Source organism: Nyctereutes procyonoides, unplaced genomic scaffold, assembly GCF_905146905.1.
Source record: "Nyctereutes procyonoides isolate TBG_1078 unplaced genomic scaffold, NYPRO_anot_genome, whole genome shotgun sequence".
Taxonomy (NCBI): Eukaryota; Metazoa; Chordata; class Mammalia; order Carnivora; family Canidae; genus Nyctereutes; species Nyctereutes procyonoides.
Window position 1 is genome coordinate 12,388,954 of NW_026575147.1, and position 13,370 is coordinate 12,402,323.

Genomic DNA, 13,370 nt, shown 5'->3' on the forward strand with positions numbered 1-13,370 from the left:
CGAGGATGACATGACAAGAGTATCTGGATTAGAGGCCTGAGAGTCTCTAGACCCGCAGCTCTACTCTGCTACTAAGAACCCTTTCTAGAGTAGTATGTTAGAGTCTCTGTCACTAAACATTGCCTAGTGACATCATCAGAAACAAAAACTTACTCAGAAAAGCACAGCACCTTCCCTAGGGTTCATGCTGCTCTCACCTTGGAAAAAAGATTGAAGCAGCCGAGGCGACTAACCATGCAGTACACCTCAGGTAGTCGCTTCCCTTTGCCTTCTGGCTAAAAGAAAAAAACAAAGCAAATATGAAGCACATCTGTTCATTCTAACTATTAATGCTCTCTTAGTAACAGAGTAGTAACCAAGGCTCTCATCCCCACTGACGAATGGGGAAATGCTAAAATATGATAGCATGATTTATTCCAGGTTTAGTGGAGGCATCTAAGCAAGAAGAAAGTAACTCAGGGCTCCCATGATTGGCTCATGGAGGTCCATCCCTTGAATAGACCCAGACTGATAATCAGCCACTCTGTCATGGTTTCTTCGTCTATTACAAACAAATAAAAAACAGGCAAACCAATAAATAAAATAAGTCCATACCCCTCTTATTCTGGAATACTGCAGCTAACTCCAAACTTGCTCTTACTATTTAAAGCTAACATAGTTTCTTTTTTTTTTTTAACATAGTTTCTTTAATACATGGATCATTAAGCAGCCCTCAAAGTCACCTAGAAATCAGGTTTCTGAAGTTCTTAGTCTGACTTGACCAACCCTGCCTGTAGCACAAATCTGGTACTTACCAAGAGCTTCTTACAGTAACCAAACCAACGGCTCCCATCTTCACCAGTTAAGACAAAGGAAAATGTTTCACTGAAAAAAAAAAACAGTCAATAGTTTGAGATCTACACACTGCTTATACCATTCTTCATGGAACAGATAATTGAAAATTAATGTCCAATAGCAGTCATTTTGTGATGTGAGATGAGCCATTAATATTACATTTATTACAAGTCACCTTCCTCCTGAGAGGAAATGTCCAAGCCTGAGAACATCTTGCCTTGCACTGAAGTGAGAGCATATTTACAGGAGGAACTGCTGATGCCACTGTCTGCTTTTACTTTCTTATTCATCCAGTGTAGCTATTAATCAAGTCTACTTTCCTTTTGTAAATATCCAATTTAGTCTAACATTTAGATAAGCTGTGAAGGACTTGGATAAGTTATTTTTCCCTTCCAAATTCTTCTACTTAGTTCTGAGAGGCCCCTATGGAACAGTGATAGGCAAAGGATTATATTTTTTTTAAAGATTTTATTTATTAATTCTTTCATGAGAGACACAGAGAGAGGGGCAGAGACACAGGCAGAGGGAGAAGCAGGCTCCACGCAGGGAGCCTGACATGGGACTCGATCTCCAAACATGCCCTGGGCCCGAAGGCAGGCGATCAACCGCTGAGCCACCCAGGGATCCCAGGATTATATTCTTTTTTTTTTTTTTTAAGATTTTATTTATTTATTCGAGAAACAGAGAGAGAGGCAGAGACACAGGCAGAGGGAGAAACAGGCAGAGGGAGAAGGAGGCTCCATGTAGGGAGCCCGATGCGGGACTCGATCCCGGGTCTCCAGGATCATACCCTGAGCGGAAGGTGGCGGTAAACCGCTGAGCCACCAGGGCTGCCTCCCAGGATTATATTCTTGATGTAAAAAAGTTAATAGGAAAATTATCAACTCCTTACTGGAAACACTGGCAAAAGATCTACATAGGTAATTTTCAGAAAGAAGACCAAGAAAGAAATTCACTAATAATCAAAGAAGTCCAAATCTGAACAGCCAATATATATATGCCTATATATGGCCAAAAATAAAGATGGAAAATAAATATGTCAAAATATTTAATTATCATCTCTGAGTACCAGAATACCAGTGACTTGTAATTTCTGCTTTTTATTTACTTTTCTGTATTTTCCAAATGTTCCAGGAAAAAATCCCATAAAACTTGTTGGGTGGCAGAAGTGGGCACAGTTATGGAGCAGCCAGGTCAGTGTGAAAGAAGCTGTCTGTGCCGTAAGCAGTACACCTGACACCATGAGAATGTCAGGACTAGGCTCAGAAAGGAGAGTGGCCATCAGGCCAAACTGATTAGGAGACACAGCAGCTCAGATGGGAGGCAATGTAGATGGAAGGGCAAAGCAGCTACTCAGGCAATGGGTGAGACTGTCCGCCAGCAGGGTATCTACATGTGACATGGTTCCCAGAGTTATGTTTTTCAGCCTTAAGAGCATGGTCAGTAATTACGGTTCTGAACAAAGCAGGTATGTACTAACAAGCAGGATTCAGAGATGCTGACTGTTTATTAATTGAACATGGTTCCCTTGAGATACCAGGAAGAAATTCTTTATCATTCCTTCTCAATATACTCACACTTCCCAACCTGGAGCCTCCATTTGTACAAGACCCACAGCGGGAGGTACACCATGGGCTGTGGCTTCTGTCCACTTGAAAGACAAACAAGGTACAGACGCTGTTCTGTTTCATCTCCTTCTAAGGAGGGTTCCAAAGTTCAAGTCTTTTTTCCTTTTGTTCACTTGCTGGCATTTCTGAGTGTATGTAAAACGGAACTTTTTTCCCCTCCTGTAGAACTGGCACACTACAGAGATTCTCAAACTTGTTTTCCCTTTGACACTGAAACCATTCCATGTTTTTCTTTTTGTATGCACATAGGAAATGTTCTAATTCCGTTTGTTCCTGTCCTCCCACAGCATCCTTGACCTGCCACGGTGTCCACACAGCTGTATAACTGCTGGCTTTACCCTTTTCTCAAACATTCTGATTCTACTTTTGCAGTTCTAACAAACAGAAATCAGGTAAAGGAGCCTATTTACCTCTTGAGTTCTGAGGTTGGCACCCAGTCCTTTGAGTCGGGAAAACAAAATTTGGGGATGACTTTGAGCCTCTCTTCTGTGTCTTTGGACTGCTTAAAGCCATGATCACCCTGAAAAAGATAATGTGATAGGTGGCTAATAGTCTATGTAAGTGGAGACTAGAAATACAAAACGGCCTCGTCTCAGGAAAAGAGGTCTCTGATAAGCCTGAGTAGTCATCTCAGCATGGTTTTGTGTTGTTTAATACAACAGGAAGGCCAAGACCAATAATCACTGAAGACGCAACTGAGAACAGAGTTACTAAGAATAAAAAATCCTATTTTTACATAGAAATGGTTACTTGTGGAAATCCTATAATCTGATGTTGGAGAGGTGCCTGGAAATAGTTTCTAGTCTAGGAGTAGAATCTTATTTTAGGATTCACATACTAGAGGAAACACAACAAATAAAAATCGATTCTATAATATACTGATAGCAAAAACCCAGTTAGCACCAGATAGTCTGATCAATAATTAAAGATGTTTTGAAAAAGCAAATGAATGTTATTTAGAAAAGATATTACTTTTAGAGTCTATCCCATATATAATCATTTCCCTTAGCATATAATCTTTTCTAACTAATTATGGGGTTGCAACTTCCTATAAAATTTTAGCATAGAAGACCCTTCCATGAAAGTCTGGTATTGTATGCCAAAAAACAATCTAAAATTAGTTAAACCAAGAGATATTTAAAAATTAGTATAAAACAAGCAGATAATAAATCTACTAACCATATTACCATCTTGTAACTAATACAATGTATCCTTTAATTTAATTTCTAAACAGACCATGCAGCCATTCTGAGTCACTTGAATATTAAGCTCTTCAGAAACAGAAAAGCATTATAACAAAATTTTAGTTGTCTCATACTCTGTTATTTTAATATTATTAAATGACTCACAATCATCTTCATCTAAGGTTTTCCACAACACAATCAAGAGAGACTTGATCAGCTCTTTCCCACCTTAACTTTTAAGGAGCCCAAAGCACAAAGATGCTAAGTAACTTGTTTAGAAACATTTCTGGATCACTGCCAGAGTCAACTGCGTCCTTATCTGGTTCTGAGTCCCTTAATTCAGGCTTTGTTGAAAACAGGTTCAACCTCAAGCTTGCTTTCTGCAAATATAAGACTAATTGAAAATAGGGGAAAAAATTAAGCTCCTATTTATGGAAAATTTGATTCCTCAAGACTATCTGGATTGCATTATTTTATTTATTTATTTTTAAGATTTTATTTATTTATTCATGAAAGATACACAGAGAAAGAGAGAGAGAGGCAGAGACACAGGCAGAGGGAGAAGCAGGCTCCATGAGGGGAACCCGATGTGGGACTCGATCCCGGGTCTCCAGGATCACGCCATGGGCCGAAGGCAGGCGCCAAAGCACTGAGTCACCCAGGGATCCCTGGATTGCATTATTTTAGACTTCTATGGCTCAGTGTTGTGACACTGTGCTCTCTCAGGCTACATTGAAGAATTTTATAAGAAATTAACCACTGATTTATTTACAGTGGGAATGTTGTTGAGCACTTTTTTTTTTTTAAATGAAAGGTTATACAGGAAATGTCACTTAGATTTCATTCCAGTACAGTCGTGGTGTACACTGACTTTTTTGGTGAAACATGTAACTCAGGGTTTAAACCCCAAATCCTAAAGCAACTGAGCATATTAACTTAAACGAGAGAAGTGGTCCACATAGGAAGATGGAGTGTGAGTAAATGTCCCTATGTAAAGGGATCACTCCTTACCAAGGGCAGCTACATAATCTGCAGAGCATAGTGCAAGATCAAACTGTGGACCCCTTGTTCAAACAGCAGGAAAAAGGGGCTGCCTGAGTGGCTCAGTCAGTTGAGCATCTGCCTTTGGCTCAGGCCCTGATCCAGGGTTCCAGGATCAAGCCCTGCATCGGGATCGCTGTTCAGTGGGGAGCCTGCTTCTCCCTCTCCTGCTCCCCCTGCTTGTGTTTTCTCTCTCTCTCTCTCTCTCTCTCTCTGTGTGTGTGTGTGTGTGTGTGTCAAGTAATAAAATCTTTTTTAAAAAGCAGGAAAAATTAAATAGACAATAAAATATAAAACTTTTTCTTCTCTTCTAGGGTGTCCCAACCTACAGTGGGATTTCTATTTGCTATTTAATATTATGCTCCCTCAGGCATAAGGCAGGAAAAAACCAAATAATATTATTAGTAACAGTACCACTTATCAAGTGCTTACGATATGCCAGGAATTGCATTAAGCACTTTACATATATTATCTCATTAAATCCTTACTAATAATGGGTAACATTCTATAGTGCTGACTATATGCTAGACACTATCCTAAGTGCCTTACATAGCTCATTTAATCCTCACTACAACTCTATGGGATAGACACTATTATGATTACCTCTATTTTACAAATAAAGAAACCAAAGCACAGAGCAGTTAAATAACTGCTCAAAGTTAAGAGCTAGTAAGTGGCAGATGCAAGAGTTGGCTTAGAGTTCATGCTCTAAACTGCTACCCTTAGTGTGCCGTATTTATCATTCTCCTCATTAAGAATGAGAAAACTGAGGCTTTGCAACTTGCTAAGAGGTACTTAGTAAACAGCAGAGCAAAAAATAAAAAAACGACTTGGATAATGAGTTCTTTTTTTGCCCTTGTTTGAAGCTCAGGCCTGACAGGAGATGTCATCAGAACCATCTACCAGATCCTATAAGAGGTACAGTAGTAGCAAAAGCTGCTTGAAATCACAATAAAAAGAAGACAGGAAATAAAATACACACAGAGGCATAACATTCCCAAATGCCTCTTGGTCTCCTTGCACCTACCTTGCTAGGGAACTGCTGTATGACCTGGGGAATGTAGCTTATTTCTGATGGTTTCTTCTGTAGAGACACCACCACAAAAAGTTCAAAGAGCTGCTGCTCCTGTAACTCAATGAGATCCCTCTCCAAGGTCTGGTAGTGAGGGTTCCTCTTGGAAGACTGCTGCAATTGCGCTAAGCGTTTGTGGCGATCTGCAATGAAAGCAGGGAGGCTTGTTATTCCTTAGTCTTCCCTCCAGCACCCAGAGGTCACGAACCTTAAGGACGAATTTCCACTCAGTCACTGATGACTGAGTACTGACTAACCAGTGCCGGCCACACAGACCTGGGAGGGCTGTGACGTACTCAAGGAACAAGTGCGGATTCTCACGAGCACCTAGGGGCCTAGCGGTGAGATTCCATGTCCCAACCTATACTCTATGTATGTCCCAACACGTATTTCTACACTGTCCCATCTTTCATGGCATAACACATGGAAAAGGTCAGGTGAAGGCACTGGCCCAACAAGAGACACCATTGTTGGGACCCTGAATTCTCTCTCTCTCTCTCTCTCTCTCTCTCTCTCTCTCTCTCTCTCACACACACACACACACACACACACACACACACAAACCCCACACACACGTGTATATGTTTTGGGGGGGTGGGATTTGATAAAAGAACTGAGTCCTACAGAGGCTAAGTACATAAAGGGATGAGTCTTTTATAAAATTAAAACAATAACTATCCTCCCATTAAGGGAACTGTTCTTTTCCCTTCTCTCCTTGGCATATATTACTAATAATGGGCATTTGCTTATATATGGTGCTTATATATGGTGCTAAATGAAGAGGGAAAAAAATGAAGCAACAGAAGACATCTATCAACAGACTATTTCTTTAAAGAATTAAATTATGGAAGCATACTAAATATTTAAACAGAATGAGCAGTTTCATTCAAAACTGGATAGCATTTAGCCTTTATTCTCACTTATTTCTAAGTTGTGAATGATTTGGGGGCACCTGGGTAGCTCAGTGGTTGAATGTCTGTCTTTGGCTCAGGTGTGATCCTGGGGTCCTGGGATGGAGTCTAAGGGAACCTGCTTCTCCCTCTTTGCCCCTCTCTTTCTGTCTCTCATGAATAAATAAATAAAATCTTAAAAAAAAATTCATCTTGCAATGGCTCCCTGGAATTATCCAGTACATTTAGTGCTCTAGGCAAAGCTTCACACTCCAAAGGGCCCAGTTTAAGTCAAGAAAGTTTTAGGTCCTGTTTCTCAGTAGCAAAACTGTAAAATTCATCATCTTTACATATCCAGGCTGAACCTGATGATGACTTAAGTTTCACCTTCAGTCTTGATGGCTACAGAATCAAACACCCGAAGCAATTCAGGCCAATGGAGAGAGCACATGACTATTAATCATAAGAGCAGGGCAGCCCCGGTGGCTCAGCGGTTTGGTGCCTACTTTCGGCCCAGGGCGTGACCTGGAGACCTGGGATCGAGTCCCACGTCGGGTTCCCTGCATGGAGCCTGCTTCTCCCTCTGCCTGTGTCTCTGCCTCTCTTTCTCTCTGTGTGTCTCATGAATAAATAAATAAAATCTTTAAAAAAAATCATAAGAGCAGAATATTGGACTTGGAAATGCCTGGTACTCAGCTTTGGTAATTCACATCTCTGACTTTTCTCATGCCTCAATATGTCAGTGAGTTCAATAGGAACTGTGTAATTTGCTGCAAAAATCCATTAGATGAAGGATACAGAGCACGAGAAAGGGCTTGAACAAATAGCCAAAAGTACGTGGCAGATTCTATATCCTAACAGAAAGTAAATGGCACAATAATTTGAAATATAAATAAATGCCTACGAATAAGAAATAGATCAATGTTTCCTGTCTCAGTGTTAAGAGATATCAAAGGTACTTAAATAAGTACACATGAGCGACTGTGAAAGATCAGATATTTAATGGTATGTACTTGTCTCAGAAGATGATTCACATACTATTTTGGCTGCTGGGAAACTAGCGCACATATGTCTGAACATGCACCCCACCGCTCCCCTAAAAACATTCCATCTAAAGAACCAGACTGCCTCATGTCAACATGGGAGATTTTTAATGCTGTCAAACATCTGACGGCATCCTGTTTAGTTCCCCAGATCTCAACAGGTCCTTATAACGAAGAAATCACCTACAAAATAAAGTTTAATGTGGGAAAAACACGCTCAGTCACAAAGGAAGGTACCACTCCACCCATAACCAGGATCATCATGAAAAAGGGAGCAGCCCCATTGACTCACTCACTCTTTGGCAGATACTCGGCATCACTTTCGTTCCCACTGGTTTCGCCTGAAAAGAAAGAGAGAGAGAGTTCCTATTTGTATTGTCCAACAGTAGGAAGTTCCTGGGACTGGGAACAGTGGAAAGCCTCTATTGACCTGGAGACTTGGTAGTCAGGAGTATTAAGGAGGCTGAGACTTTCTGCAGACCACTTAGTTACAACAGGGTAAGGAAGTCATGAAAGGGAACAGATAGCTCAGAGAAGCAACTAATCCACTCTAGATGCTTCCCACACCCTATTTCCCTCCCTCCTCAGCTCCCAGCTCATCCCTAATTCTATGAAGTCTGGCTCAGAGTAGATTTTATTTCTACATTCATTGCCTTGTCTTTATTCCCAAATAAGATACCAAAGGTAGACACCAGCCTGGCTGAATAAAAATCTCAACAGAGAACCAACAATGAATTTAGAGTAATAGGAAAGTGTGGGGCTCAGGGGGATAACCACATAAATTTATAAAGAAACACCAACTTCTTTTACAATGCTTCTGAGCTACTGCTAGGCCAAACTCAGTGTTCCTTTACTCTGAATTCTTACAGTACTAAGACTGCTTTGAACTGCTCTGACTCTCCCCAATCGGATTTTAAGTACCTTGGTAATAAAGAGCTATGCTTTTACAAGGGAGTGTTTTGTACCACAATGCTAGGCACATGGCTAATTTACTTATACACACACACACACACACACACACACACACAGCTTTCTGAACAAGTAAATGAAAAATTTCTAGGTCTGAAAAGTTAAAGCAAAATTTAAAAACGTACAGAAGGGAAAATCTTTCTGTAACTTTCCTCCCTTTCCCCTTTCTTTTCTTTCTTTCCAGACACTTCCATAGTTTCCTAAGAAATGCCTGATGCTAAGGACACAAACAGGACTTCCTGTATCAAGAAAAACAAGGCTAGGAGTCATAAATGAAAAATGCATATAAGTTTAATTATATAAAGTATGAAATTTCTATCTAATAAAAAATTACTAAATTTGGAAAGGAAACAATAAACTGGGAAGATATTTGTAATATACATTGTAGACACAAGAATAAATTTCTTCATATTCAAAAGACTGTTATGAATGAATACGAAAAATTACAGCACAATAGAAAAATGAATACAGGGCAGGAATAGGCAATCCATAGAAAAAGACATAACTATTGATAAGTGTGATAACCGTACAAATGTATAATTAAATGTAAATTAAAATAATAAATAAGCTACAATATTAAACCATGCTATTGGCAAAAATAAAAAGCTTTATATAACACAGTATTAGTGAAAACAATGAGAAAAAAGTATTTTTTTAAAGTCATTTTTAAATGCTGTTCACAGAAATATAAGCAGTCACAATCTGTGGGACAATTTGGCAGCAGTTAACAAATTTTAAATGTTCATGTTCTTTGGTTAAGTCCACTGCTAGGAACTTATTCTACAGATGTATTCTTATCAATATAGAAAGACATATACAAAAAAGATGTAATGATGCAGCATTGTTTGAAGAGAAAAAACATATATAAAGCCACAAGTTAAATAAAATGTGTAACGATTTTAATGTCTACCAGCTTAAATAAAATCCTCCTGCATCCATACAATGAACTGCATACAGTACAGCTATGTGGATCTCTGTGTTGATACTGAAAGAACTATGAAATAATTACTTTTTTTTAAGCAAGACATACAAAGTCTGTATAGTGTAAAAAATTATTTAGGTAGGGATGCCTGGGTGGCTCAGTGGTTGCATCTGCCTCTGGCTCAGGGTGTGATCCTGGAACCCACATCGGGCTCCCCACAGGGAGCCTACTTTTCCCTCTGCCTGTGTCTCTGCCCCCCTCTCTGTCTCTCATGAATAAATAAATCTTTTAAAAAATTATTTGGGTAGAAAAAAATATTTGCATGTGCATAAAATTTTCTGGGAGTAGTAGGGTTTGCGAAACTTTGGGTTTTCTTTTTTTCTTATTCTATATTATTATTGTAATTTCTTGCTTCACTTATTTAAATTTAATGATAAAGAGTAAGAGAACATTAAAAAACGCTGTTTCTTCATAAGAGATGTAACAGAAAAAGTAGCTATTTAAATACTGTATACTGTATAGGTTTGAGTGGGGGGGGGGTTGGATTTTTTTTCTTTAAGTAGGCTCCATGCCCAAACATGGGGCGTGAACCCATAGCCCTGAGATCAAGAGTTGATGCTCTACCGACTGAGCAAGCCAGGCGTCACTTTTTTTTTTAATTAAAAAAAATCTTTAATTTGTTTGTTTAGAGCAGGCTCCACACCCAACGTGGGGCTTGAACTCATGACCTGGAGATCAAGGATCACATACTCTACTGAGTGAGCCAGCCAGGTGCCCCCAATTTTTTTTTAATTTGGGTATAGTTGATGCACAATGTTACATTAGTTTCACGTACAATACAGTGATTTGACAAGTGCCCTGCTCACTGCAAGTGGTCGCTATCATCTTATAGGCTTTATAACTTCAAATTAAGCACCCTGATAGAAAACATACTGGAGCTAGGAAACTCAGTATGAAGGAACAAACACTGAACTCCTGTGTCCTGTTTGTGTCCTTAGGATCAGGTACTTCTTAGGGGCCTATTAAGCATCTGGAAAGAAAGGAAAGACAGGGAAAAGGAAGGGAAAGTAATACAACTGAAAAAAAAAAAAACACCCTATGGAAGCTCATTTAGGTGGCTTTAATATATTCACATCTGTAGGTTTTGATGATCTCCATTCCAAGACACTGAATGAAGGTTAAGGGGTTGATAAGGCAATAGGAAAATCTGCTGACAATCTGTAGGGATCAGAAAAGAAACAGAATGTCCCTATTTTATATGTGATTTCAACACACAAAATTATAGTGACACAATTGAAGAAGGGCAAAGAATCATTTTGTAACAGCTGATAACTAAAAGTTAAGAAATGTTTATATTGGAACAGATTTAGTAAAACCGAGCATGTACTGACAGGGTAGGTAAATAGAATTACCTGGTTCTACTAGTCATTGTTGATCTATAGACAAAAAGCTTAAGGAAGAAAACAAAAATCTGAGAATGTGACCATGGCGCCAGAAGTTCCTCAGGCAGGACAGAAATTCCTGGCGCCCACTAGAGGAGTTGGTGACAGAGACTGGATAATTGTATATTCTCTTTGAGCCATGCAAAAGAAAAACACAGTTGTGGGGAAGGGTTACAATTTAGGGACTGTTCTTCTCTTTGTTTTTTTTTTTTTTCTTTGTTTTTGTTGTTAGAAGTTCACAGTCCATGCTGTTGATTTTTTTTTTCCAATAATGACACAGTGGGAAAAAAAGGGCTTGGCTCTCCAAAAACTTATTTTAGAGCCAAATTTACTAAAATGTTGCTAATCCATCAGGCATAAATAAGGCATACAAATAAAATAAGAGATCAGTAAGAGCCTATTTCATAGCAGACCTTGACAGTGTAGTTGTCAGCAGACTGCTATTAATCTGGGAAAATGATAAAGTTTTGTAAGAATTTGTCCTGGCCCCAGGATCTTGAAATTTTACCTAATTTGCAATTCATAATGTATTTCCTTATCTAGAAACATTGACAATGTTGGCCACATAGGGTATCGAGAAAATGAAAGATAATGAGTCTATAAGGGTCCAGCATATTTGACAACAGCTTTCATCTTCTGTATCTTGTTCTGAATTATACCAATAAAAGGCTTTTGACAATACCCTTGTTGAGGATAAGAAATACACATGGAGAAGAAATAAACTGCTAGGGGTGCCCTGGGTGTCTCAGTCGGTTAAGGGTCTGCCTTTAGCTCAGGTCGTGATACCAAGGTCTTGGGAACAAGCCCCTCATTGGGCTCCCAGCTCAGCAGGAGTCTGCTTCTCTCTCTGTCCCTCACCCCTGCTCACACTCCGCTCTCATGCTCTATCTGAAATAAATAAAATCTTTTAAAAAATAAACTTAAAAATCAAAGGTTATGAGAAATATTGAGAGTAAGTGATGATAGAAAGGATAAAATTTCCTGGTACTGACACTTCCTCCTCTATAAAATTGGGATAGTCTCTGCCTCTTAGTGCTATCGTATGTTGTCCATGGGATAAAGTACATACAAAAACGAATACTTCATTTGGTAAATGGTACCTGTTAGTAACCATAACCAAAATGATTTCTTCTGCAGAAGTTTTCTTTTTCTTCTGCAGAAGATTATAACATGTTTTGATAACTGCTTCTGAAAATATGAAAATTTGAAAAAAATATGAAAACTTGTATCTAAAATGGTGACTAGTTGCTTTTAGAGTAAGGAAAGAGAGTCTTAAAAAAAGGAAAGAGAGTCTTAAATTGTAGCACTGGAGAATTTTATTTTCAGATAGTAATTGTTGGAATGCAGAACAGATTTTCAAGGGAAATTAAGAAATTGCTGTTTTTGGACGTCTGTACAAATAGGAAACATTCTTCTCTGGTATGACTTGGCTGTTGTTTCTCACTTGACAAAGACTGCTAAATTCTACATATTCTTTGCCAGACAACCAAGTCAAGGATCTTGCATGAGTCTACATGAAATTCTAATAATTCACTATGGATGCTGAAAGTTTCTGTATTAAGACAATATAAGTTTGGGGGTGCCTGAGTGGCTCAGTTGGTTAAGTGTCCAAGTTTTTGTTTCAGCTCAGGTTGTGATCTCAGGGTTGTAAGATCAAGCCCTCCCCCCCCGCCCCCGCCGCCATCGCTGTCAGGCTCAGCGCTCAGCTTGGAGTCTGCTTAGATTCTCCCTCCCTCTACCTCTGCCTCTCCCACACATGCTCTCTCGGGAAAAAAAAAACAAACAAACAACAAACTTAAAAAGACAACATATGCTTTATCTAGACATCTGAAGGATAAAACTATTGAACTGAGTAGATGATTACCAGTTTAGCACCACATACGTGTGGTCTACATATATATAATATGCTCATTTCTCCACTAAAAAAGTCTATACTGATGAATGACTATAAATCAAAGTATGATTATAAAATAATGATGCAATCTGCCTATGAAAATTAGTCTTATTGGTTTCTAATTATTTTTTAACTTATTTATTTTTTAACTTTGTTTTTACTTGGTGCCAAAATAAATAAAAGGGATTTGAGGAAGAATAAGAAATAATCTCTTATCCTCAAGAAGTTACATTTAAATGGAAAAGGAAAGTAAACCCAAAATTGTAATTCACATAAACATTAAGTTATATGATTCCCTCCCCAAATGCTGATAGTCAATGGACAGCTGGAACAATTCTTACCTTTTGAAGGAGGTACTTCTTTTCCAGTATATGGGTGTAACTTTACCCTCTTTTTCCCTCTCTTAGATTCAAATATGTCAGTGATTTTCAATACAAGCTGAAAAAAGACC

At 38.8% G+C, this 13,370-nt stretch overlaps 1 protein-coding gene across 2 annotated transcripts in view; it reads right to left on the reverse strand.

Annotated features, from left to right (window-relative positions):
* Nucleotides 1-13,370, reverse strand: part of DENND2C (DENN domain containing 2C) — an 85,912-nt gene that overhangs the window by 17,229 nt on the left and 55,313 nt on the right. For both annotated transcript variants that reach the window (XM_055312261.1, XM_055312259.1), the window contains exons 6-11: nucleotides 13,261-13,357; nucleotides 7,989-8,033; nucleotides 5,715-5,902; nucleotides 2,873-2,982; nucleotides 795-864; nucleotides 198-275 (exon numbers count right to left, since the gene is read on the reverse strand). In XM_055312261.1, the coding sequence (XP_055168236.1) occupies nucleotides 198-275; nucleotides 795-864; nucleotides 2,873-2,982; nucleotides 5,715-5,902; nucleotides 7,989-8,033; nucleotides 13,261-13,357 (588 nt within the window). The remainder of the gene's footprint in view (nucleotides 1-197; nucleotides 276-794; nucleotides 865-2,872; nucleotides 2,983-5,714; nucleotides 5,903-7,988; nucleotides 8,034-13,260; nucleotides 13,358-13,370) is intronic.